We start from the raw sequence: 27,743 nt of genomic DNA, 5'->3' as shown, positions 1-27,743 counted from the left end.
TATATTTATCTAATTTCCTCCTCTCGCAGTGAGTCCTCTGCTTGGTAACCTGACCTCAGCCGGGATGAGCCGTTTGGAGGGCAGCCAAAAACACACCACAGTCCCTCCTGCTGAGAAATCCAGAGATACTGCATCTCTGCATCTTCGAGCTGCTCTCTTATTTCCAGGAACTGCTGCACTTTCTGTTAGCAGTGGACAGTCTCTAAACATTTATCACAGAGGAGTTGAAGGCGCATTAACAGAATGAGGACGAGAAGACTGAAAGTGTATGAGAGTGCAAAAGAGAAAAGCAAAACTCTGGGAGACTTTAATCATAGGCTGACATGACATTTCTGTTCACTTTATCATGCTAAAATAATAAACAGTTACCAGGCACAATGGAAAACTCTTCTGCTACATTTTTCACCCATGCGTGAAGTACAAGGTAATACTGAAATAGTTGTTTACTTTGTGTGTGTGTGTGTGTGTGTGTGTGTGCGTGTGTGCGTGTGTGTGTGTGTGTGTGTGTGTGTGTGTGTGTGTGTGTGTGTGTGTGTGTGTGGAAAATGCAGGGATTAGAATTGTGAACTAATTTATTTAGCACAAAGAAAGTTTTACAAATAAATGTTCTGGAGGTTACAGTAGTCAAAAATTAGTACAAAGTGAGGCCCTTGCTTTGAATGATCTGCTGTTGTTTTACATTCAGAACAATTTTGTGTACGTTGTCTTTATTGTTATCTTTATAGTTATTCTGGCTGGAGGTCTCTCACAGGACATAATAGTCTCTTACACTGCTTTGCTATGATCTTGATCTGCTCTTCTTTGGTCTCTTTTACAGTTCACTGACTGTAACCGTTTCTTGGACCTCACTTTTTCACCAAGGATTTTTCAGAGATCTTCTATCATGTTTATGTCAGGACTATGGGCTGGCCGTTTCATTATACTTCAGTATTTATGAGTTTATGGGTTCACTATAGCATTTACACTTTAGCATTGATTTATGTAAATTATGTAAATACTACATACAGCATAATTTTACAATATGGTGTATAAACATACTATATTATAGGCCTAAATACAATATTAAACTTTTTTTTCATGTGGAAACCTACAAAAGAAAATTCAAAATGTGTGTGTGTGTGTGTGTTTGTGTGTTTAAGTATATAAGTGAGTGTATTTGTGAAGTTAATCACTTCGCGTGTCAAAACCAGATGCCCGGAGGAGTTAATAGCACCAGCAGACCTGCTGCCACTCACGGCCCATCATGTGTGTTTGTCCTGCACGAGCGCGCAGGTGTCAGGATCACCGTCTGATGGATGGGGAGGGCGTGACGTCATCAAGGGGGCACCAGCGAGTTTTGCCAAAGAAAAGCTTGTAGCTCCACACTAGAAGAGGGACACCGGGAGCCGAGCAAATGCAGTGTCTCTCAAAGGAAAGCTCTCTTCGCGGTTCCTCCCGGTGACTCTATAGCCGGTAAGATCTACTATTATTCTCCGATAACACAGACGGAAAATTCCTTACGGCAGCAGCAAAGTGAGACTAAAACCTCCATTCACCGGACTGCACCGCTGCCAAGATTCAATAACAAACTCTGAACAACGAAAACACGACTTTCCCGACGGAAAACTATGTTCATTTGTCTTCTTTCCAACACAAATAGTGCAGCCCGTGGAGCAGCTGACAAAGGCGGGCGACGGTAAGAGATCCAGGAGCATCGCTGCCTTTGTAGTTTTCTCCGCGGATGGGCCGGAAGATAAGAAGATAGTGTTGTCAAAATCTGAATTTATATTCTGTTTCATACGCTTATAGGCTATTTTGTCACTTAAAAATAGACTTGCGTGTGAAACTGCTGTCATACATTGCGTTTGGGGTTGTCTATGTATCCGCTCAATTTCTGAAGCAAATACAGGCGTTACTGTTTGTCACACAAAGGCGAATGAATGCAGCGCTGCCTATTGTGTGCTCAGCTGGACCCACAGCTTCATGTGTGCTTTCTTGCCTTCGTCTTCAGGCTTAACAAGTTCTTCGTGTTTCTTATTTTACGTTAAGCGTAAAAAGTATAAGGCTACATTTTGTTCTAACGTTCGACAATAAATTGCATCCGCTTGCACGGTCAGCGCCATAGTCATATGCATTATTTATAAAGTTTGGCTCGCACTAGTCTGGTGCTCCATTGGTTTGTGCTAGATTCTTCAGCACTCTCGGGATTTTTTACTTGCTCAAAAGTACGCAAAATAAACGTGACTTTCGAAAAAACAACACCAACATAAGAGAATTGTATTGATTAGTATAGCCTACAGTTATCTAATCAGTGTTCCACAAAAAGCTGTTTTATTCCACAGGAAAGGGGTCTGTCCGTTCATGGGTACCACCATGTTTACATCACGTGACCCGTGGTGTCATGCTGTTGATTGAGTTATTGCTACTTATAATGTTAAGTTTCATTTAATCTAATGTTTAAGTCACTTTAAAAGAATAAATGTATATTAAAGCTAAATAAACTAACATTTAGTGATGCGTATGTTGTGGGACGTGAGGAAAAAACTAGGCTTTGTCTGACATGCATTTAATCATAAAAAAATGTGAGATGTGTAATATCATAGTATTAAAAAAACGGTATAAGAGAAGAAGCTGGGTAACCTACTACTTTCACTAGGGTTTGCAATCAATAGACAAATATACTGTCCCAGGAGACCACAGGACAGAATTTATGTAGGTCAAGTAATAATGGCTCCATGGTGGATGTAGTATACTTGAATTTCATTCATACTACTCATATTAATGAATTAAAATATCTTTTAAATTCATATTTTAATAGGAAGCTATACAATATTACATTTGTGCATATACATTAGATTAGTCAGTACTGAAGCCAAATCTGGAGCTTATCTAACAAAATAACTTAAGATAATGGACCAAACAATAGTACACCCAAATTTGTATGTTATAGAAAAATATTAAAGACAAATAAAAAAAAAAATGAGGAAAAATCAAGAGAAGCAAAAAAAGCGAAAAATTTTGTTAATTTTATAGATTGTAATTATTTTTTGCATTATTTTGCTTGAATTCAATTGTATTATCTTTCAATTTCTAAATATGTTTGGTGACTAAAATATTATTTTAATGAATATATCTGTTTTTTAAAAAAAACTGTTTTGTTTAAATGCACCAAAATACATTGCCTTTATTCACTGAGAAATGGATAAAAATATAAATTTTCAAAAAGGGGTGTACTCGATTATGCTGAACACTGTAAATATTAATGTACAGTCATAAAAAAACTGTCTGTAGAGCAAGTAGTTTGACCAATTACTGCTGTTTGTTATTTCTTGGTAATTTCCCCCATAGGCAAATGATTCAAGGGCAAAAAACAATCAGAAAATAGATTATTTCTGCATTCAAAAAAAGGTTCAAACCAACAACTTTAAATTAAGTCATTTTTTTCTTTGTCATATGTAATTTCATTACACCATTCACAATGTTTTATGCGATTGTAGAACCTTCTCTCATTGAAGCCATTAAAGTTTCCCCAAAATGAAAATAGTGTAGCCATTTCTCACTCTTTACTTTTTTCTGTTGAACGCAAAAGAATATGAAGAGTTTAGATGCAAAAACCTCTAAATGCCATCTGAAAATTTTCTCTAAGATTAGCTTTTTTTTTTATCAGGGTCTTGTGTGTATGTTCAGTAATATCACTTTTATGGCAAATAATAAGTCTTTTTTCTGGTCTTTAAAGTGAAACATAAACAAAGGAGACTGAGAAAAATTTTTCATATATGATGGAAATTTCTGATGGCACTTACAAGTTTTTGCATCTCATTATTATTTCCTTTATTTAGCCAGGAGATCACATTGAGACAGTACTGTCTCTTTTTCCAGTGAGACCTGGTCAAGATGGCAGGCAGCACATAAAGTTTTACACAAAAATCACAGAAAGCAATACCACAAAATTACAAAATCACCATTCATAAAAAAAGATCAGATCATAAAAACAATTACAGGTATCCTCCAGGTATCTAGAAGATGTTTAAAGGTATTCAGAGTCGGAAGTGTGTCAATATTAAGCTGATTTTGCAGATCATTCCAAGCCATAGGACACATTAGCCAAGTTCTGACAATACACTTGGGACTGTTAACCGAATACAGAAACCAAATCTAATGTGTTGGTTATTTATGTGAAATGTTAGCAAATTAGAAAGATAGGATTGTAGTTTACACAAGAGAGCCTTTAAAGTAAATAAGTACAAATGTAATTTTCTCCTTTATAGAATAAAAAATAAAACGAACAAACAAAATAAGTTAAACTGGTTTGAAACAAGTAAAGGGTGAGTAAATGATGACAGAATTTTCATTTTTTGGGAGAACTATCCCTTTAAGTACACTTTTAGTCTTGCAACTTTTTCTTTTCTTCTAATCAAAGTTTGTAATATTTTGATTTGCCTCAGATTTTTATTCATGGGTTTAACAGAGACTTTTTAATTTAGTTAATTTCCATGGTGATAAAACATAATGTGAGAATACTTCAGGATCTAAAAGTGTGTGGGCACTGTTGCACTCTGTTGAATAAGAGCCAAATAAGGTAAACAACAAATTAACGAGTTAACCTATATGAAGTAAATTGGACCACTAATGACATACAAATCACATCGGACTAGCGGAATAACACTATGTGCTTTCTTGCCAGTTATTTATTTAATATTGTAGGCAACCATATTGCTAAAACATTTAAGTAATTAAACTATAAAATGTATTGGTCCTGTTTCTGAACTGCACTAGTCTGTACTGTATTATAATAGTGATCAGTGTCTAATTATACATTTGCTCTCTCTCTCTTTCTCTTTCTCTCCACTGAAGGGAGCACATGAGAAGCATGACACATATCTGCCAGAGGAGCATGGAGGGTTCAGGACAGCCTGGAGCCGGAGACGGCAAGTGAAAGCTCTTAGATTATACATGAAAAGCAGCCACGTTTAAAGTACCTGCTGCAAATGTTCACGTCGAACATCACAAAAAACCTCAAGCTCCAGTGCAGGAGTTCTATTCAATTTGAATTTAACATGGAGTGTTTTTTGGGGTAGAGACGAATCCTCTGAGACTCTGTTTCAGAGTGTTTGCTGTGTGCAGCAGGCACTGGCTGACAGTGGCATGTTGCTATGGAAACACTTGCCCTGTACTTGGGTGGTGAGTTGTATTCCACCCAGTACTGTGCCCCCATTGTTTTGAGAGTATGCAAGTGTGAGATTTAAGATCTCTGTCCTCATGACGAAGTGTAAAAGTCACTGCGAAATCAAAGCAGACACTTTTTTTATGGGCTTTTGCAGCATTTGTTCTAAATGATTTATCCATGCTCTCAAAATCCTTAATAAGAATTACTTCCCCTGCAGCGGCAGCTCTTATATTTTTTTTGACACCGCAACCGCATTTACCGGAATGTTCTATCACTCACATGAGATCAATATTAAGCTATAACTATCCAATAAATCCTGATGATCAGATCAACCCACCCTGCACCTGCTTTCCTTATATACATTGCAACAGGAAAGAAAAGATTGTTGCAGCTTCTGTTTCATGCTGAATTTAAATTTAGCTTTGTGCAGCTGCAGTTTGAGTGGTAAATTCTAAAAAAAACTCTGCACTTCAATGTATTTATAGCTAGTTAGCTAGTAGGGCTGCACGATATTGGAAAAATCTGATAATGCGGTATTTAATTTTTCTGCTATTAACTATTGCAATATGAATACATCTTCAAAAAATAGCTTGAATAGCTCTTTCTGGGGAGTCTAATAGTATCCAGTTGGGCTGTGCGATAATCGAATCACAATTGTGATTTGAAACGTTGTGATTAGCTAATCGCAGAAGGCTGTGATATCAAATATATATGTATTATATAATTACCCCCACCTAGAGCAAACGTGTGACTGCTGTTTGTGGAATATTTGGAATATTAAGTCACAGACACATAGTAAAAACAGGTCATTTGTAAGAGCTGTCGACGAATTGTTGCTACAGCATGAGGAAATACAACAACCAGCACCTAAAAAAGCACCACAGACGGCTATATGAGGAGTGTCTTGTTAAAAAGTAAACTAAAAGTATTGCCAGTGACACACATCTAGTAGCAACAACAGCAAAGTACAGTTTCAGAGTTGTTTTCAGCTGTTACACCATATGGAAAAGCATCACGAAGGCACCAGGAGATAGTGCCATAACTCACTGCTGGTTGCTCTACAGAAAAATGAGTGTTTGATTTCTGAATATTTAAAAACAAATTTGAATAAAAGGTTGGAGTTAGTTAATATCTTTTAAGTTCCTTTTTTAATTAACACTCACTGCATTTTAGCAGTAAGAAGCTACGTTAAAGAATATTGAGCTGAAGCTTGACTACAAAATTAAATCGCAAATTAAATTGGAAAATGCAATATCTGTCAAAAATCGCAATGAGATATTTTCGCCAAATTGCACAGACCTAGTATCTAGGTACAGAAACAGTTTTTACTTTATCTCATTTTTATTTCAAATATATAAAATATTTTATATCAAGTAGAATATTGTTTTGTAATCAACTTCAGAATAAATTGTTTTTTCCTTAAAACAAATAAAATTATTTGCTAATGGGGGATTTAAAATAATATTTTTTTCACTTTGAAATGTAGATATTTGAACTAGAAACAAGACAAAAATTATAAGTGAGAATTTAAAAAAATAAAATCTGTGTAACATATTCTGCGATGTGACTTGCAGATCTGCACATTGCGATATCGATTCTGAAACGATATATTGTGCAGCTCTATTAGCTAGTATAATGTTGTAGATCAGTGAAACTGAGTTGTCAGAAATACTGGTTAAAACAGGAGATTGACTGTTTGATTGCTTGATTTAAATGTGTGACAGTTTCTCATTCAGGGTCATTGGCATGCTTGCAAAATTTGTGGATTGTGCATAAAAATCATGGAATTACATCCATAATGTTCATAAACAAATCTATATGGTATATCATTTAATTGGCTAAAACAGCTGGGATTCAAATCTCCAGTATGGCACTAAAGTTATTGTGCCATGTTCTACTGCTTCAAAATTTAGCTTCAAAAAAAGCAAAAAATCAATAAAGAAAACACAAAATGTGTTTTTAAAAATGTAAAATTCTAATGTTTATTTTTGCTATATTGTGTGAGAAATGTGGCAGTATGGTGGCTCATTGGTTAGCACTGTCGCCTCACAGCAAGAAGGTCGCTGGTTTGAGTCCCGGCTGGGTCAGCTGGCATTTCTGTGTGGAGTTTGGATGTTCTCTCCGTGTTTGCGTGGGTTTCCTCCGGGTGCTCCGGTTTCCCCCACAGTCTAAAGACATGCGGTATTGGTGAATTGGGTAAACAAAATTGTGTATGAGTGTGTATGTGAATGGGTGTTTCCCAGTACTGGGTTGCAGCTGGAAGGGCATCCACTGCATAAAACATATGCTGGAATAGTTGGTGGTTCATTCCACTGTGGTTATCCCTGAAAAATAAGGGACTAAGCCAAAGGAGAATGAATGAATGAATGAATGAGACAGCTCACCCGAAAATGAAGATTTGCAGTTAATTTATTGGCTCTCAGGGCATCCGATATGTGTTTTGTTTTTCATCAAAATGGTACGTATACCAATCCTGGATGCTGCAAATATTAAAGTTGTTATCAAAAAGCTTTCCTTTATGTGTGTTTGCGCATACAGCATTATGTGAAAAAGCAGACTATTATAAACACTCTGAGGACCATTTTCCAATGCTTGTATCATCAGAAACCACTGGTATTTAGTTTTGCCTGTATGTTTTTTTCACTGTACAAGTACCAGTAGCTGTTGACTTCATTTTATGAATCACCAAGGACCACAGTTTCAGCTATAAGTCTTTTTCTTTTATAAGTCTTTTTAATATTCTGCTGATGAAAAAAAAGTCAATGAGAATGAGTAAATGAACTGCATATTTTCATTTTTGTGTAATCTGCAGCAGTGTTTCTCAACCACAGTTCTGGACGAACACCAACACTGCATGTTTTGGATGTCTTCTTTGTCTGTCACACTCATTCCAGATCTTTCAGTCTCCGCTAATGAGCTGATGATCTGAATCAGGTGTGTTTGGTTAAGGAGACAAGGAAAATGTGCAGAGCTGGTGTTCCTCCGGGAACGTGGTTGAGAAACACTGATCTACATGCATTATAATCAGAGTTTATTGAATTGTATTTATTCTCCTCACTCTCAACAGCCTCTCACAGGCAATGCCAGATTTCTCCTCTCTAAGAAATGGCCTGGCACAACACATCCCCGTTCCGATATGGCTTTGACCTGGGGGCACAGTACCAGGATCTGCGTCCTCTGGGCACAGGAGCATCCGGTCTTGTGCTTTCTGCACTGGACAGGCGCAGCGGCCTTCGTGTGGCAGTGAAAAAGCTGGTAATGCGAGATGCCGTCAGCGTAAAACACGCTCTGAGGGAAGTGAAGATCACCCGCCGACTTCAGCATGAGAACGTGGTGCGGGTGTATGACGTGTTGGGCTCGTCTGGTCACCCTTTGCCACGGGACTTGACTCACGTGGCGGCAATATACATAGTGCAAGAGTGTATGGAGACTGACTTGGCACGACTACTTGAGCAAGGGCCTTTACCAACAGAACATGCCACCCTGCTCTTTTATCAGCTGCTTCGTGGGCTCAAGTTTATCCACTCGGCCAACGTGCTGCACCGTGACCTGAAGCCAGCGAACATCTTCATCAACACAGAGCAAATGCTGCTGAAGATCGGAGACTTCGGCCTGGCACGCATTGTTGACCCACATTACTCGCACAAGGTGAGTCACAGACTACACTTCATTCACTAAAAATACATCTAGGCTGTTTCATCAATCCAGTCACAAGTGGACTATGCTAAATCTAGAGGGTTGTTGCACAAAGCCAGTTTGGGTTTTTAATGCAGGTAAGTTCGCATTTAGTTGGAGCAGAGGGTTGGTTTTAATTGGGTTACTTTAGCACAGTAACATGGCTAACCTTCTCCAGAGCAGGTTTTATTTTGCGTTAAAGATAACAATCCCAAACTGGACCAATCAGCTCTGAGTAAGACATTTATATCTGATGAAATAAAGCTACTCCCAATTAGCTATAGCATAATTTTTGCTCCAAAATAATGCAGATTACACAAAAATTACACTTTTGTTGCTAATAAGTTATTTCTATTATAGCAATTAAAATTATTCTTATATTTAAATATTATATACCGTGGTCCCTCACTGTAACGCAGTTCACCTTTCACAGTTTCGCAGATTTTTTTTTTGTGCTATTTGACATGTTTTTTTTTACAGTGCATTGTGTTCTGTATCCTGATTAGCACATTGTGTTCCCCGTCCTGATTGGCTGTAGACCATTGTCAATCAATCTCCTCCGTGCTATGTCTCCTATACAGTACAAAATGCATTCAGCTTGCCAAATTGAAGTCTTTGTTTGCTAGCAGTGTAACTCTGAAGTGCTGTACTGTATGTTTGCAAGTTTTCTCCTTAACAAACCCCATAATGTTGACAAAACATTCTGCTCTGTAAACGGCACCCGCAGTAGCACCTAAAAGGCAGAGGAAGATGCTAACCATCACACAAAAAGTTGGACTTCTGGACATGCTAAAGAAAGGTAGAAATTGCGCGAGTGTTTAAACAAGAGAGAAAAGTATGAAAATGTTAAAGCCTATCTGAGAAAATAGTGTAGTGAGGGGTTTTACAGCCTTTAAACATCTAGAATAATAGTTAGCCAGCAGCTAGCTCTCTGCAACTCTCACATGGTCGCCCACTGAAGCTAAGCAGGGCTGCGCCTGGTCAGTACCTGAATGGGAGACCACATATGAAAGCTAGGTTATTGCTGGAAGTGGTGTTAGTGAGACCAGCAGGGGGCACTCAGCCTGCGGTCTACGTGGGTCCTAACGCCCCAGTATAGTGAAGGGCACTCTATACTGCTCAGTGAGTGACATCTTTTGGATGAGACGTTAAACCAAGGTCCTGACTCTGTGGTCGTGAAAAATCCAAGAACGTCCATCAAAAAAAAAAGTAGGGGTTTAACCCCGGCATCCTGGCCAAGATATGTCCACTGGCCTCTGTCCATCATGGCCTCCTACCCATCGCCATATCATAATTGGCTTCATCACTCGGTCTCCTCTCCACCGCACGTCGTGCTATATAAATGCAAGGAATTATTATTATTATTATTATTATTATAATTGCGGATTTCACCTATTGCAGGCTATTTTTAGAACGTAACTCCCACGATTAACGAGGGACCACTATATACAAATAGTTGAGAATTGTCAATTAACATTAATAATGGCTTAACATTTAAAAAGTAAATTTAAATATTCACATGTAAAATTATAGTTTAAGTTGCCTTCTCAAACTTTTGCTACATCAGCACTCTTTATTGTTTTGCCTTGAAACTGTGTTTAAATTCTGTATATTTTTGATAATTTCTCTTAATCTTCAACAGAGAAGTAAATTGAAGATTACCTTGTGAGAAATGTTTCAAACTGACTCTCTCATGTATGGTGTGTGATTGTCCATTTGCTGCATGCACTTTAAGCTACATGCGGTCCAGAATTAATCGCACTCCGAGTAAAAAACAGAACATTTTTATCAAGCATTGTAAAACCACTGAACCCTATCTTAACCAGTTTGGGTTTGTTTAGTTTTGTTAACCCAGAACTTTGCAACCTGGAGTTAGTTCAACTCGTTTTGTGCAACAGGTCTCAGGTGTAAAGTGTTTGAAAATGTTTTGAGCATGTCCACTTTTGATCACTTCAAGAGGTAGTCAAAAAACACACTGGACTGGATTGCTTTTGTAGTGTTTGGCAACTCATGTTGGCAAATGTGTTGGAATAGCTACTATAGCTGCTCCTCTTTTTTTCTGATCTAAAGTGGCTGTTTACACTAAACATTTTATGCATTTTGCTAGTTTGTTTACATGACAAGGGTTGTGTACACCCAGTGTGGGAATCTTTGAAAGCAGTGATGCCGTGCAGATGAGTGGTACAAAAGGATTAATGAGTTATTACATAATAATAATTAGGGATGCACCGATACCACTTTTTACAAACCGATAGAGTACGAGTATTTTAATTTGTGTACTCACCGATACCGAGTACCGCTACTGATACTTCATAGATTTGGTTTCAATTAGTTTATTTATTTATTTATTTATTTTTTTTGCCTGTAGCAAGGATGAAATCTTCTAACAGAAGGCTGTTTCAAGCCAAAAATATAAACACATTGTTGATAACCCTGCAAATCCAGAGCTTATCTATTAATGATTAAGCAAGGACATAATAATTAGTGTAACCATTTGTTATCGGCCAAAATATACATTTGTTGTGACTTTATGACAATTTTTAACCATACAGTTGAAGTCAGAATTATTTAGCCCCCTTTGAATTTTTTTTTCTTTTTTAAATATTTGCCAAATGAAATTGTCACAGTATGTCTGATAATATTTTTTCTTCTGGAGAAAGTCTTCTTTGTTTTATTTCACGTAGAATAAAAACTGTTTATAATAAAAAAAAACATTTTAAGGTCAAAATTATTAGCCTTTTAAGCTATTTTTTTCCGACTGTCTACAGAACAAATCATCATTTTAAGCTATACACTTTAAGCTGTATAGAAGTGTCTTGAAAAATATCTAGTCAACTATTATTTACTGTCATCATGGCAAACAAAATAAATCAGTTATTAGATATTAGTTATTAAAACTATTATGTTTAGAAATGTGTTGAAAAAAAATCTCTTTTAAACTGAAATTGGGGGAAAAAATAAACAGGGAGGCTAATAATTCAAGGGGGCTAATATTTCTGACTTCAACTGTATGATAATAATTTAATGTTTGTTAGATTTTTAGTTTTGTAATGAGCATTTAGCAGTATTTAATCAAAAAGCAGAATTACTGCACTAATTACAAATTAATTGTCATTTTTTCATCATTGAACAATTAGACTTAACACATTGGTATAACAATATCATATAGGCAATATATATAATATCAATGCTGTTCTAGGTTCTTATCTAGTAATAAATGCTGGATTACATACATTTTACCAAAGCGATGCCATCCTTTTGAAAATGTACCAAGTAATTCTTGTACAAAAATGATCATATAGTAAGTGATTAATAATTTTAAGGTATGAACCAAACTGAATAATATATAAAACTAATAAACAAGTTTTATCAATTTTTTTGGGGACCTTTTAGATGTTAGCAGTCTTTACAGTCTTCCTCTAGTATGTATTACATTACAAGCGCTCATTGTGGTTCACCCTGCAGTCACAGTCTGGCCTTGATTAGCAGAATCACATTTCCTATCAATTATCATGTGCTGCAGGCTGTTAAGGTAATGACATATTAATCCATTTACAGCGTCTTCATCAATGTAACTTCCTTAGGCAAAGAAGTACTTGAGATGATCTGCTTTTCATCAGTCTTGTTGATGGTCCACTATAGGGATAGTTCATCCAAAAAAAGTTTATTTGCTGTTCATTTAGGCATCATCACCCCTTCTACATACAGGATTGAATTGATCCACATTCTTGAGGTTAATAAAAGATATTAATATTGTAAATAAAGTTCGGTTTTTGGCACAGACCATTTGTTTCACCTCAAATCCCTACTATATCATCAGGAGCCACAGGGAATCATTTTGTTTTGCCTGTTTAAGTTTTTTTGACTCTCGAAGTGCCTGTAGCTGTTTACATTTTACTGTATGAATCACCAAGCACCACAGTTTCGCCTAAAATTTTGTTTGAAGGCGCCATAGAATAAAAATAATATTATTGTTTCCTCGTAGAGTGAAGTATCTCATAACAGCTTGTAGTCAGAATACAAAATTCAAGAAAGATGGATTATAAATGTATTCAGTGCTCCCCAAAGAGCCATACGATCTGTTTAACTCTCTTTTGTTAGTTCAATGTGTATATTGAGAATTATGCCATGCATATTTGTAATGAGGCAACAAACACATGTTTAATACTGCTGCATATAAGTGCTTAATGCATGTTTATGCATCATGTCATATCACTCAGCTCTTTTTTTTCCACAGAAAGCTTCCAATAGACCAAAATGGGCCTAACTCTGCACTATTCTTGCAGCATCCCTGGGCTGTCATGTCACTCAAAATATGCCAAAACTTTTCTGTCTTCAGTTGCTGAAAAAAATGCTTTAGACACTTTAGAGATATTTAGTGAACCAGGATTTAGGCAAAATACTTATAAAGAGATTAAAACAAAGTATTTAGCAGATATTTTCTGATTGGAAAAAAATATTTTAATATGTGCTGATATGATACCTGTGTTAAACCTTCAGGGTTGCCAGGTCTTGCTACAAAAGTTATGTAACCTAGTAAAAATAGTTTCAAATCAGCACCTTAACAGCACCTAAACAACTTTTAATATTTTATATATATACATTTCATTTCATCTTTGCCCTATTGCATCACACAATAATTATGAACAATTACCTTGATGTTATGGGAGCTGAAAGATTAATGCAGCACTTTACTGTCTCATTGTGCTTTCTGTATTATTTAGCAGGGCTTACTGTGTAACACTAGCAGACCGAGAGAAAGGCATGAATGGAGAGCTTTGTGTGGGACGGGGCAAGGTGGGGTGAATGATCAGAGAAAGGGGGACAGTCACTCACAGTATTGGATGGAAAGATACACTCTCAGAAATAAAGGTACGAGAGATGTCACTGGGGCAGTACCTTTTCAAAAAGTACATATTTGTATTTAAAAGTCCTAGTGGTATCTCAAAGGTACATATCAGTACCCAAATGCACCTAAAATGTACCTTTGAGGTACCAATATGGAATCATCAGGTACAAATATGTACCTTTTGAAAAGGTACTGCCCCAGTGACAGCTCTTGTACCTTTATTTCTGAGAGTGTAGGATAGAATAAAATATGTCTTACCAAGCACTTTTCTTGGGCTGTTGTGTCACTCAAAATATGCCAAAACTTCTGTTCTCAGTTACTGAAATATTTTTTAGACACTTTAGAGATATTAAGTGTACCAGGATTTAAGCAAGATACATAAAAAGAGATAAATAACAAGCAATAATAAGTATTCACCAGATATTTTCTGATTGGGAAAATTTATTTTATTACCAAAATCATGTAACTTAGTAAAAATAAAGTTTAATATGATATAATATTAACATTAGTGTATATATATGAATATATATGTGGGTCTATGTTAAAGATCAAAACAAATATTTGTTGTGTTTATGTAAAAAATTTTAAATATATAAATGTTTGTAATATATTATTTTATTACATTAACCCTCAATTTAACATGAAGTATCACACATTAATTAACATTAAGCCTTAAAAGTATGAATAAATTATAATCTAACATTTTACACTTTTGTAAATCACTGTCAAAGTGGATTTAAAAAAATATTTTACCAATGTGTTGTCAATTAAAAATTGTCTAAAGGCTTATTTAATGAAATTAGAGTTCATAACTTTAATTTTCAGATACCACTTAACATAATGTATAATATACTGTATATAATCTATTACTTGGAAAAAAATACCCTGCCATTAAAAAGTTTGTATGCCCGAGTGTCCTCTCTGAAATATAGGTGCATACCACTCTTGGTTGTATTAGTCTGAAGAAGCATTAGTGTGTTGTAGCTCTCAGTCAGCAGTGAGCCTCAGTGAATTAAGGGCACTAGTTCCTTTCACCCATTCACAGCGAATGCCTGCATCTCTGCCACTCGGTGCTGAGAGCGTCTGTTCCCCTCTCAGCATGTAGGGAACATTCAGTTCCCAAATCTAGAGGATCACAGAGAAGTGGACTATGCATTTACAGCAGCATCTGGATCCGCATATGTTCTCAGGGCAGGCAGGGGACAGAAAGGGCCCCCAGATGGTTTTATTCTCTTAATAGCACATGAAGAATGAAGATCAGGTGTACACTGAACTTCATCAGGAGTCCATTGTCCTGTTCTGTAGCTCATTTATGATGGCTAGGCTAGCCATTTAAAATAGACACTCCATTAGATACAAAGATAAGGTTTATTAAACTCTTTAATCTGTGTGTGTCACCCCACTGAGCTTATTCTGTACAGTAAAGAAAAAAAATATATTTGAACACATTTCAAAATACACATTAATGGCCCCAAAAATATATATTTTTAAATTAAATTCTGAAATTTAAATGATTAATTATTATTATTTCTTTATTGTTAATTTTCTACAAATATTTTTGGCCATTTTCTTGTGTATTTTTGAAAATATACCTGTAATAAATGTAATTAATTAATATATTTAAAAGCACTATTTTGGGCCTAAACATTTTCCAGGAAAATACATTAACATGACACATCTGATGAAAATTTGATACCTAAAACATTTAAAGCAATGAACAGGTTTACATTTTCAAAATAAATAAACTTTTAAATAAATAATTAAATAATATAACTATTAACATAATATAAATAAATAATCTATCAACATAATATAAATAAAATAATTCTTCTTGACTGCCAGTATAACAGACTATATTACAGCTGAACATAATTTGTACAGTTGCATATAAGATATTTAAAACTATTTTAAAATGCAATTCTAAATATATTTTTTTAAATAATGGATGCTTCAGACCATTCTTTTGTAAGGTTGGAAATGCAAATTTCCTGAAATAGGTCTTAATATATTAAGATTGAAATATATTTTAAATTTTAAAGACCGTCTCATCTGGAGCATCACTGTTAGCTTTTACAGTGCGTTTCAAACAGTAAAACCAGTCACACACACACGTATAAAGTGTCTGGTTATTTCCTGAATGCAGATGTGTTCAGAATCAGATGTGTTTAAGATTAAGTCGTAATCCACTTACTTTCTAAAAATATGGAAATGAATCTCAAAATCTGTGACATGAAACAAGGGCAATTAAAACATTGAGAGAAAATCACAGCTAACATGTAAATGGCTTAAGATTGTCCAAGACTCATTTTGGAAGCTTGATAAACCCATAAATCCAGTCTTTAGATTAGATTTAAAGCTGTCATGAAGATTATTCATTTATGTGAGGGAATAACACACACAGACAGATATAATTGCTCTTGATCTATTTTTTTATTTGATATTTATTTTAATTATAAAATATTGGGAAATATTTAAAAATAAACAACTCACAGGAGGGCTAATAATTTTGCCTTCAACTGTGTGTCAGTGTGTGTGTACACTTCCTGACAAAAGTCTTGTCGCCTATCCAAATTGTAGGAACAACAAATAATAACTTGACTTCTAGTTGATCATTTGGTATCAGAAGTAGTTTATATGAAAGGCAAAGGCCTCTAGATTACGCTTATTTTACCAAAATAAAATATGATCATGTTAATCAGGACAGTAAGGTCTGACTTTGCTTAGGTAAAAGTCTTGTCACAGAAATAATGTACAGTATAGAATATAAAGTCATGGTGCAGTGGGAAAAGAATTAATATTGTGTATGACTCCCATGAGCTTAAACGACTGCATCCATACATCTCTGCAATGACTCAAAATAACTTACTAATAAAGTCATCTGGAATGGCAAATAAAGCGCTCTTGCAGGACTCCCAGAATTCATCAAGAATATTTAGATTCATATTCAATGCCTCCATCTTACCACAGACCATAATGTCCATATCTGGGGGCTGGGCTGACCAATCCTGGAGCACCTTGACTTTCTTTGCTTTCAGGAGCTTTGATGTGGAGGCTGAAGTATGAGGAGCGCCATCCTGCTAACGAATTTGATAGCTCAGGCTGTTGATGTTGCCATCCACTCTGAAGATCTCTCACACGCCCCCATACTAAATGTAACCCTAAACCATGAATTTTCCTTTACCAAACTTGACTGAAATCTATGAGAATCTTGGGTCCATGCAGGTTCCAATAGGTCTTCTGCAGTATTTGTGGTGATTGGGATGCAGTTGAACAAATGATTCATTGGAAAAAATCTACCCTCTGCCACTTTGCCAAATGATCAACTCGAAATCAAGTTATAGTTTGTTGCTCTTACAACTGTGATCGATGATAGGACTTTTGTCAGGTTGTGTAGAGCTGATGGCAAAATTCTGAGATTTTTCACATTTTTATTTGTGTTCAAATATTTCTAATAAATCCAGTTTAACGGAACAAGGACATTTTCACAGTATTTCTAGAAATATTATTTCATCTTATTCGTCTTATTCTTTTCAGTTTGGCTGGAACAAAATATAAAAAACTAAACTTGATTAAACTTTGATTTGGTATCATTGCTCATTTCCAGTCTTTGGCGTTGTTGTTTCCTGTGAGCAGTTTGAAAGGTCTCCATGAATCAGTGCCATCGAGAAGACAAAGGCTCTTTGTTTGAACGGGACATGTAAATATCATTGTCGCTTGTGTCACCGTCAGCCTTCAGATCCACCCTGCTAAAATCTCACAAATAATTCATCACCTGAGCCCGAGGGGAGAGTGGGAGGTGAGAAAGCAGAGGATGAAAGAAGGAGACTGTAGGAAGAGGGTTACGGAGAGTCAGAGAGCTACTGTACATCAGCTGCTTCTTCATCACACTTCACACACAAGCTGAGTCACATGCTGGATTCACAACACCCTACTCTTACTTTGATTATTAGGATAACACTTTGCAATAAGGTTTTTATTAGTTAATGTTAGCTGATGCATTACTTACACGAAAAAAACACATAGTACAATATTTATTCATCTTCGTTATTGTTAGTTAATACAGTCATTCATTTTTTCAGGTCAACTGACAGTGCATTAACTAATGTTGGCATGCATTACTTTGTATTTTAATAATGCATTTTGAACTATGATTAATAAATGCTGTACAAATATTGTTTATTTTAGTTCACACCAATACATTAACTAATGATGATACCTTATTGTAAAGGGTGACCAATTTATGTCAAACTACACCATTAGTTTGAAAGAAATGTATACTTTTATTCAAAGTAATTTTTGTCTCGAAGAAATGGCATTGTTTTTAAGCTTCAGTTATTGGATCTTATAAAATGTAACACTGCCAGCACATCAAATATGAACTTTTTTCAACTTTGAAAAAGTCTGATTGGATTTAGAATATCATTTCATGGTTGTGTTTGAATAAAATGTAATTTTCGTTTTATTCTGTAAACTACTGCTGACATTTTGTCCAAAATTAAAACAATAAAAATTGGTGATTTAGAGCAGTGTTTCCCAACTCTTTTCCTGGAGGCACACCAACAGTACATATTTTGGATGTCTCCCTTACCTGACTAATTAACTTCAGGTTTTGGAGTCTCTTCTTCTGTTCTAATTAGGTGATTCAGGTGTGTTTGATTAGGGAGACATTGAAAATGTGTATTGCTGGTGTGCCTTCAGGAACAGGGTTGGGAAACACTGATTTAGAGCATTTTTTTTTGCATTAAATATACAAAAAGTGCATTGCTTTACTAATGCTTTTGGTAGTCTTTATACAACACAATACAAATGCTTTAACCTCCGAGGTTTCCTTATGTTAGAATTCACCATGATTCATTTAATTAATTTCAGCAAAAATACTGATTTATCATTAGGATTTACAGAAGACAGACAGTAAAATACAAATCAGTGTAAGGCATGTTTAGTAAAAAAATTTAAATACTATAATAGTTGTTTTGTTCATTTAATTTGAGCTTTTTACTTTGCCGCCATCATTCATACCACCAAAGGTTTTACCTTTTTGTCAGCAAGAACTTTTTTTTTATCCTTTACATTGTAATATAATTTAATATATACACTTCATTCATTCATATATTTTAATACAGGCCAGAATAAAAGCATATATTGGTTCATTTTTACAGGTCAAAATGACGATGGAACGTTGTTGCACTAATATTTGTATATTTTGTTTTTGGAAAAGTGTTTTTCCAAGTGGACACTAAACTTTCTATTAACTGTCTATGCTGCACCAAAATGGAGCGTCTCTGCTTTGACCAATATATCATTCATTCAATCATTTTCCTTCGGCTTAGTCTCTATTTTAGAGGTCACCACAGCAGAATGAACCGCCAACTATTCCAGCATATATTTTACACAGCGGATGCTCTTCCAGCCGCAACCCAGAACTGGAAAATACCCATACACTCCCATTTACACTGATACACTATGGCCAATTTAGTTTATTCAATTCACCTATAGCGCATGTGTTTGGACTGTGGGGAAACTGGAGCACCCAGAGGAAACCCACGCCAACACGGGGAGAACATGCAAACTCCACACAGAAATGCCAACTGGCCCAGCCGAAGCTTGAACCTGCGACCTTACTGTGAGGTGACATTGCTAACCACTGTACCGCCTAGGCCTATGTCAACAAACATCTTTTTTTAAGCCTGCAGTCTTCAATAACTGAAAATCCTTTTAACTGTCGTGTGTACAATATCTATTCACCATATTTATTTTTTCCCGCGCAGGGTTACCTGTCTGAGGGGATGGTCACTAAATGGTACCGTTCGCCCAGACTGCTGCTGTCTCCAAATAACTACACGAAAGCGATAGACATGTGGGCCGCAGGATGTATTCTGGCTGAGATGCTCACTGGACGAATGCTTTTCGCAGGTGAGGACACAAGACAACACTTTCTGCTCCTTTTCTGTAAACCTTGTGGTTCGACAAGAACGTCAATCTTCATTATCTGGAGTCTCAGAGCGGCCTCTAGTGGCTGAATGTTAAAATAGCTATTTTGACCTGATGTATCAATTCATTCGTTTCACAGTTGTGCACTGGATCGGCGACATTGTAAATAAAGGAAGCATTTTGAGTAAAAAAAAAATTGCAAATCTCTATCTGTTGTTTTTATTTCAGTAAAAAATTGGAAAAATACATAAATAGTGCCAGTGATTTCAATAAACAATGTAAATAGCAGTAAAGAACATGCTGCTGTTTTAAATATGCTTATAGTTTATTTGATATATTTAATCATGTATACATTAAATGTATGCATTAAATATTTACAGGTGTACATTTAATTTTATAAAAAAAAAATGTTTTGGCTTTAAATCAGTTTTTATATTGCAAAGATTGCTATAAAATATTACTTTTAAAAAAAGAATGTATAAATTATTGAAGTGGACCAGCAATAAAACAAAACACAATAAAAACAATGTAATGCTAACTTTACTTAAGTTTCATAGTTTAATATCAAATTTCGGGTTGTTTGTGTACAGCTGTAACAATTCTTACTTTCTTTTGTTTTTTTTTCTTCCCCAAACTGATGCTTTGCCAATATTGAATGTTTAACAATCATTTGAACGTAAAAATAATTTAATACAAAAATAGTACTTGTGCTCATAAATTATTTTTAGTAAATTTTTCAAATATATATTAAAATCAGTGACTCAGTATTTTATTTCATATTTAATTGCTAGTCTAAATTTCACTGACCCAATAGTCTTACATTGTGTGTGTGTGCGCGCCTCATCTCAGGTGCTCATGAACTGGAACAGATGCAGCTGATTCTGGACACGGTGCCCGTCATCAGAGAGGAGGACAGACAGGAACTGCTGAGGGTCATGCCGTCTCTCGTGGGTCACGGCTGGCAGATCAGGAGATCCTTCAGAGATCTAATGCCAGAAGTGGAGGACAAGGGTGAGTCCAGCAAACTGCTTCTGAAGACAATGCACTGCAGGTCAACATGGTTAACAGTTAGGGGAGGGGGTGGGGGGTCGTATTTATCACCATACTTCCACACCTGATTATGTTAAGATTTGCACACTTTTTTTGTATTGCAAATGTATTAAAGTGTTGACTAAATTTGCAAACAAGGCATTATTTAAAGGGATATTTTACCCAAAACAAAATTCTTTATCATTCACTCACATGATAAATGTGTCTGAACTTTGATGAATTTCTTGCTTTTATTGAACACAAAACAATATATTCTGAAGAATCTTGGAAAAAGCAGCCACTGACATCAAGAGTCGAAAAACAAACAAACAAACAAACAAAAACAAACAAAAACAAACTGTTTTCCCCTAACAATCTCCAGTAAATCCATACATACCTTTGTGTTCAACAGAAGAAAAAACTCAAACAGATTTGGAACAAGTGAAGGGAGACTAAAAGATTTTATTTTTGGGTGCACTTTCAGTTTAATTGTAAATATAGGCAAAGCTGGATATATTTCTAAAAATAAATGTGAGCTTTGGATGAAGTCAAGTTCAATATTAACTTTTGACATATTAGATTCAATGGTTTTTATAAAAGAAAGAGCATTTTCTCATATTTATCACTCTGTTAGTCATGAAATACTTTGTTTACGACATTTACATTTACAATCCCTCAGGAAAAAATGTTCAGAAAACAGATATGAACAAAACATTCCAGTTTGGTGTGTGTAAGAGCTGCTGAAGTGGAGATATATAGCTCTGTCGAAGAATAAACTGATTTAGAGAAAACATCCTATGTATTGTAATTAAAATCAGAATAAAGGAAGGCTCAAATTGATAAAGTATGACAAAATAAACAGTTAAAAGTGTATTTTGGATTTTTTTCCCCCTTTAAAATCTCAAAATTGAGAGGTGCATGATGTGTTCAGCATGCGTAACTGTGGTTTGTCATTGTTTTGATGGTTTCAGCCATTGATTTCCTGGAGAGTATCCTGACCTTTAACCCCATGGATCGTCTGACGGCAGAAGCGGCTCTGTGTCAGGCGTTCCTGCAGAGATACTCGTGTCCTCAGGATGAGCCAGTGTCTCTGCAGCCCTTCCGCATCGAGGATGAGCTGGAGGACAGTCTGGTGACGGAGAGCACTCACACTCACGCGCTCAGCTCTCACTGGGACAGGTACAAACAAACACACACACACACAAACACGGGCTATGTTCGAAATGCCATAGTATTATGCTACTCCTACTATTTCTGCAGTATATATGTATGCATGCATGGAATACCTGGATGTTCAACAATATTTTCCAGAATCTGTAACTATAAATCTCAAATCAGTACTTAATCTGCTTTTGAATCACATAATAGCATACAACTCATTTTCACATTCTTAAAAATGTAGTAGCCAGTGTGTACTGTATACTGGGCAGTAGGTAGTAAGCAAGTAAGCCGTTTCGAACACAGCAACAGACTTCTTCATATAAAAAAAAACTTGATTTCAAATATGCATGATGTGTTTACTTGTGGTATCATAGACTAATATTTGATGATCTGAAACATTAGCCTGACAAACGTGCAAAAAATAAGAAATCAGTAAGGGGCAAACACTTTTTCACACCACTGTATGCTCTACACCAGAGATGCCCAAAGTAGGGCCTGCGGGACAAAGCTGGCCCATTGTTACCTTTGATTTGGCCCACCATCCCATTTGAGAGGAGAGTGATGATGATGGAGAGGTTTGGGGCAAATGTCTTTAACAGAGATCATCATTTCTTATGTGATGTAACCTTTTTTTGTTTGTTTGTTTTATTTTTGAGCTACAAAAAAAGCTAACTAAAAATTAAATGTTTCAGTTAAATGTTGTAAATGACCCTGATTTTTAAAAGTGGAAATAATGTCACTCGACGGATAAAGGGACTATGTGTAACTCCAATCTGTTATAAATCAATGTTTTACCATAATAAGTTAATTATAAATTGTAAAAAATGTGCTGTATTAGTTAATATAAAGCAATGTTTCAAGTTGAAAAATATTCTAAATAAAATATTAAAATATTATTAAATAAATTAGAAAATTACTTATGACAACTATATTTACCTTCGGCCCACTAGCCTCAGTTAAGTATGGTTTTTGGCCCTTCATAAGAAAAAGTTTGGGCTCTACACCATTCAAATACATGAATAATCTTAATAATAAAACACAAACAAATGGGAAATATTGTAATATTTCTGAGTTCTTCCTTTAAACTATATACAGAATAGTGCTTCAGAAAAATTGAAAGCGACTACGGACATTTTATAATTAAGATAATTTATTATTATAAAGCGTTAATTATCAAAAACACAAAAAATTATTATTTATTTGCTCGTTCAAAATACTTATTTAAAATGGGCTGAAACAACACAATTCTTGAGATTTCATTGGGACAACTTAATTGTTATATGTTCAATCCACTTAAATTTGTAAATTGTAAACCTAAAAGCCAACTTAATTCCTTCATGTTGTCCCAACACAAATCGATTGTGTGGAAGCCTACATTTTTTTGACAGTGAAGCTAGAAAGTCTAAGCTGAGATTTGTGGACTAAATACAACGTACAAATGAAACTGCGCAGACCCTCTTGATCCTCTTTAATGGTGAAAGTTTGATGGTTAAAAGTTTGCAGCTACATTGACTCTGGAGGAGTGAAAAGAAGGGTCACATAGAGGCAGTTTACACAGACGGCTGCTGAAATGCCCAAAGGAGCAGCTGGTGACGTCCAGTGTGACTTAATTGTTTTATGTTTAATCCACTTACATTTGTTAAAAACAATTACACTAACTTTATAGATTTCAGTTGGGACAACATGAAGGAATTGTGTGAAAGCCAGCAATTCTGTCTTTACTGATCGGAGACCACACTGATCTATTTTGAAGATCATAAAATCCGCTTTTAAAGCAAATGAACTTGTGCTGCAAATGATCTTCATTAGCACAGATGCAATGATAGTGGTCAGAAAGAAGCTAAAATATGTTTGTGATAAAACAGTCACGCTTATTTACTGAAAAACATGGAGCCTGGAGGACACATAATGATGGGAAATTGAGTTCTCCTTTGAAAGCTTGTGTTCTGTCTGTCTCCTTCCTTAATTGTTTTGTTAAACTTGTTAAACTTTGTTAAAATTGCAATTATCATTTTATAAATAGTTTTAATTTTTTTATTACAAATACACTAAAGCAAAATTAATTCATTAAAGCTGGTTTAAATAAGCTGTGCAATATGGTTAAAAATGTGAAAAATAAACATTTTAAAATGACTTTAAACAAATAAAAAAAGATGATTAGTCCGATGACCCAGTCTGTTGCGATTGGTTGACTGCGTTCAGCACGAGACAGAGAGAAAAGCCCACCATGGCTATAAAATAACAGCCAGAGAGTATATGAGAGCCCAATGCAGGAATTCAATAAATCAATGCAGTTAAACACCAGCATATTACTCTGCTCTTAAACATAACCCCAAGTAATAACAATGTCACCCATTCAGTATTAATCCACACAGTGGCAAAAGTTGAACTATATTAAAAAATTGACCTTGCTGCGTGTGTGTAGGAACAGCTTATGGTGGCCATAACAAAGGCAAACGGCAGAGGATCGCCAGTTCAGAAACGCACTTAAAATCGGTAAAGGAAGAAGCACGCGTCACGTTTTCAACGTGGTTTTGGATGCAAAATGAGAACAGCCCCATACAGATTTAACCTGAGAGATACAGTACAAGCACTGATCTATAATAGATACGTGATTACAAGCCGCGTGTAACACACAATTAAACAAAACAAAAATTATTTTGAAAACTACACAGAACGAGGCAATAATTTTGATTACACTTGCATGTTATGATCCAGAGGAAGAAGAAACTGGTCCATGTGAACTGTAAAAGTTACTGACAAAGTCCCATACATAATAGTCTCTGCTGCTCCTTCAATAGCAAATGGCTGGCGAATCCTGCGTTGCAGCGTAGGTTATTGAATCATCATCAGAACAATGACAGGAACAAACAGCACTAGGTTGGCTATACTGTGGTATTGTTGTGAAAATGTACTTTAACCCTTTATTCCCCGCAGCCGAATCTCCATCTGTCAGTGATCGTCATCTTCGCACCATGATCAGTCCTGTGATCCCCCGTGCCTCCGCTAGTGTGTGGAGGGAAAGCGCATGCACATTATACCGGAACTGGAAGTACATATTTGGTGATATACTGCATCAACGTCGATGCAATCAAACAAAAGATCTGAACCGAACTTGATTCGTTTATACGACTCTAATATTTAGCTAAAGAATCAATAGTTTCAAACATGCTGCACCTTTAGATTTAAACCTCAGCTGGATGTTTTCATTCACTGTGTTACACACTGCATGGAAGGTCATTTTCAAAATCCCATATTAGGGGCTCTTTAAGGGTCAAATATAAACAGTAATCAAACTACATATACCCTTTTTCCCCAGGTATGACAGTAGTCTTTCCTCAGACGTTTACTGGCCAACCCAGGATCAGTGTGGCTGCATGCAGAGCGTCTCAGAACTCGGAGAAGCTGAAGATGAAGAAGTTCAAAGGGACCCACGAGCCAGTTCAACATCCCACATCGAGGAGGCGCAGGTAGACCCTCGCAAATACTCCCACAGCAGCTCCGCGGAGCGATTTCTGGAGCAGTCTCACCCATCCCTGGAGCGCATCTGCGGACACTTCAGCGAGCTGGACTGCGGACGCTCCTGCGACTACAAAGTGGGCTCTCCGTCCTACCTGGACAAGATCGCATGGAGAGAAGGAAAGCCGCAGCATTACTCCGAACCCAAACTCATCCTAGACCTTTCCAATTGGAGAAACAACAGCATGGCTGCTCCAAGACAAAACAGCGCAGAGAAGCTCCTGACCGAACCTGGAGATCTCTTCCAGGAGATTTCACGTTGGGTGGAGAGCACGCAGTCTGGGCTCCATTCACCTGGTTCTCCTCAAGAGCCTCCATCTTCTCCATGTTCACCTCCTTTACCGCTTTCTCCAACATTGATGCCTCAGTCTCAGATTCAGATCCCGGCGCCGTTGACGTTGCCCAGTCCCCTGTCCAGAAGGAGCCCGACGCCGTTCTTCTCTGCTCCTCCATCTCTGCTGCCTTCATCTCCTTCATCTCCTCATCACGGTTCTTCCAATTACCCGTCTTCCTCCATTGGTTGCGAAAACGACGACGAGCCTTCACAGATGCATCCATGTGGAGAAGAACATTTCGACCTGGATGTGTTCATCTCTCAGGCTCTGCAGCTTTGTAGTCAGAGTGAGATCATGGAGAACTCTGATGACCTCAAATCGGACAACATTAGTGATGTTTGCAACATGTCGGATGACCACAGACCTTCCAGAACACAAACTCCAACCCCTGAGATGGTGAAGGCTCATGGGTGTCATAAAGAACACTGGTAGGAGACGTAGCATGAATGAATGTGAACAGCTTTTTGAGATTGTAGTTTTATTATCTGAAGGCGAGATTCTGTATTCATTGAGAAATCAATGTATTTGGCTTTAGGATGAGGATCATCGTTCTGGAAAAAAAAAAGATTTGAGATCTTGCATGAGTTGAATTGAGTCTCGAGGGCACATATTTATGGGAGATTTTTGTTACCCTATAAAGCCTTCTGTTCTGTCTATCTCTCTCAAAACTGCACTGTTCTGAGATTTGTTTTTCTGATTAATTTTTTTCCCCGTTCTGTGCACTAAATAATATGTGTCTATATTTGACCTAAAGTTGGGTTACAACAAGCCAGAATGTTTCAAAGTGTATAACCGACTACGTTTACATGGACATCAGTAATCAAATTATTTGTCTTAATCTGAATAGGACAATAATATGATGAGCATCAGTTGCTTTTTAAATGTTCCTTTCGTGATCCCGTTTTACAAATTATAGCACATAATTCGATTAACGTCATTGCGTCACCACACTATCCACATTTCCTCCAGAGTTTCATGTAATTTCGGGTGTTTCATTTTTAATTTATCGACTTTAACTGCAGTTTGGCACTTTCACTTTCATTCAGGAACATTTCATGCATGCCCCCCATGACAAACGAGATATTGGATGCGAGTATGAGTACTCACTGAGTATGTTTATATGGACACCAATAATACGAATTTAATATGTCTAAGACAATACTCTGATCAAGAGTCTACCATGTAAACAGCGATTTCGCATAAGGCGTGTGGTATCAAATTCTATTAAAAAAACTCTTCCAGCAGTTCATACTCACATCCAATACCTCGTTTGTCATTAGGGCATCTATGAAAAGTTCCTGAATGAAAGTGAAAGTGCCAAACTGCAGTTAAAGTCGAGACATTTAAAAATGAAACACCCGAAATTACATAACACTCCGGAGGAAATGTGAATAGTGCGGTGACGTGATGACGTTAATCGAATTATGTGCTATAACATTAATCCTTAAACCTTCATCATATTATTGTCATTTTCAGATTAAGGCAAACAATTTGATTACTGATGTCCATGTAAACATAGTCAGTTATACACTGAAAAATTCTGGCTTGTTGTAACCCAACTTTAGGTCAAATATAGACAAACACAACCATTGGGTTAAAGGGTGTAATTTAAATTTAATTGAAAAATATAACCTAACATTGGGTTTGTCCATTTTTGACCCAATGTTGGGTTATGACAACCCAGAATTTTTAGGGTAAAGAAACATTGAATGAAACACATTTCAACCACAAATGTGTTCTTGTAAAACATACTTCAATATATATATATATACTTTTTTTTACAAATCTGAAAATGTCATTTATAATTCAAGCGCTCGGTCATATTTGAATTAACATTTTTCTGAAAAATATTCCAAATTTACATATATTATTCATATTTTTGATGATTGGATTTAAACTTTTTCTTTCGACACGTTTTTCAAGCATCTTATGAAAATGCTAAAAGTTAACTAATTTCTCCCATAACCATATTCCCTCTGGCACTCTGATTCTCAAACTAAAAACCTTTTATTGAATGTAAGTAAAAGAACTGGGGAAGAATGAAGGCTTTATATGCGAGTTGTTTAGTTCTAACTTTAGTCTGCTTTTTTTTTTTAAA

At 36.1% G+C, this 27,743-nt stretch overlaps 1 protein-coding gene across 2 annotated transcripts; it reads left to right on the top strand.

Moving 5' to 3' along the window:
* The first annotated feature begins 1,300 nt into the window (after nucleotides 1-1,300).
* On the top strand, nucleotides 1,301-26,966 carry mapk4 (mitogen-activated protein kinase 4). 2 transcript variants are annotated; one of them, XM_056463465.1, is made up of 7 exons: nucleotides 1,301-1,452; nucleotides 4,834-4,907; nucleotides 8,214-8,794; nucleotides 19,439-19,583; nucleotides 20,451-20,612; nucleotides 21,602-21,809; nucleotides 25,111-26,966. In XM_056463465.1, exons 3-7 carry the CDS (start codon nucleotides 8,252-8,254, stop codon nucleotides 26,075-26,077), a joined length of 2,025 nt encoding a protein of 674 aa, XP_056319440.1. In that variant the 5' UTR covers nucleotides 1,301-1,452; nucleotides 4,834-4,907; nucleotides 8,214-8,251; the 3' UTR covers nucleotides 26,078-26,966. The 2 variants fall into 2 exon arrangements, with proteins under 2 accessions (XP_056319440.1, XP_056319441.1); XM_056463466.1 differs by having other exon boundaries at nucleotides 1,301-1,675.
* The last annotated feature ends 777 nt before the right edge of the window (nucleotides 26,967-27,743 follow it).

Source organism: Danio aesculapii, chromosome 8 (assembly GCF_903798145.1).
Source record: "Danio aesculapii chromosome 8, fDanAes4.1, whole genome shotgun sequence".
Lineage (NCBI taxonomy): Eukaryota > Metazoa > Chordata > Actinopteri > Cypriniformes > Danionidae > Danio > Danio aesculapii.
The sequence above is the reverse complement of the archived record's forward strand: the minus strand, read 5'-3'. Positions and strand labels throughout refer to the sequence as shown.

What these genes read in the sequence shown, in the direction of transcription:
- mapk4 (XM_056463465.1), top strand. Translation starts at nt 8,252, where the DNA reads ATGGCCTGGCACAACACATCCCCGTTCCGATATGGCTTTGACCTGGGG. An exon ending in ACCCACATTACTCGCACAAG is followed by an intron (nt 8,795 to 19,438) that starts GTGAGTCACAGA and finishes TTTCCCGCGCAG; the next exon opens with GGTTACCTGTCTGAGGGGAT. An exon ending in CTCAGCTCTCACTGGGACAG is followed by an intron (nt 21,810 to 25,110) that starts GTACAAACAAAC and finishes CTTTTTCCCCAG; the next exon opens with GTATGACAGTAGTCTTTCCT.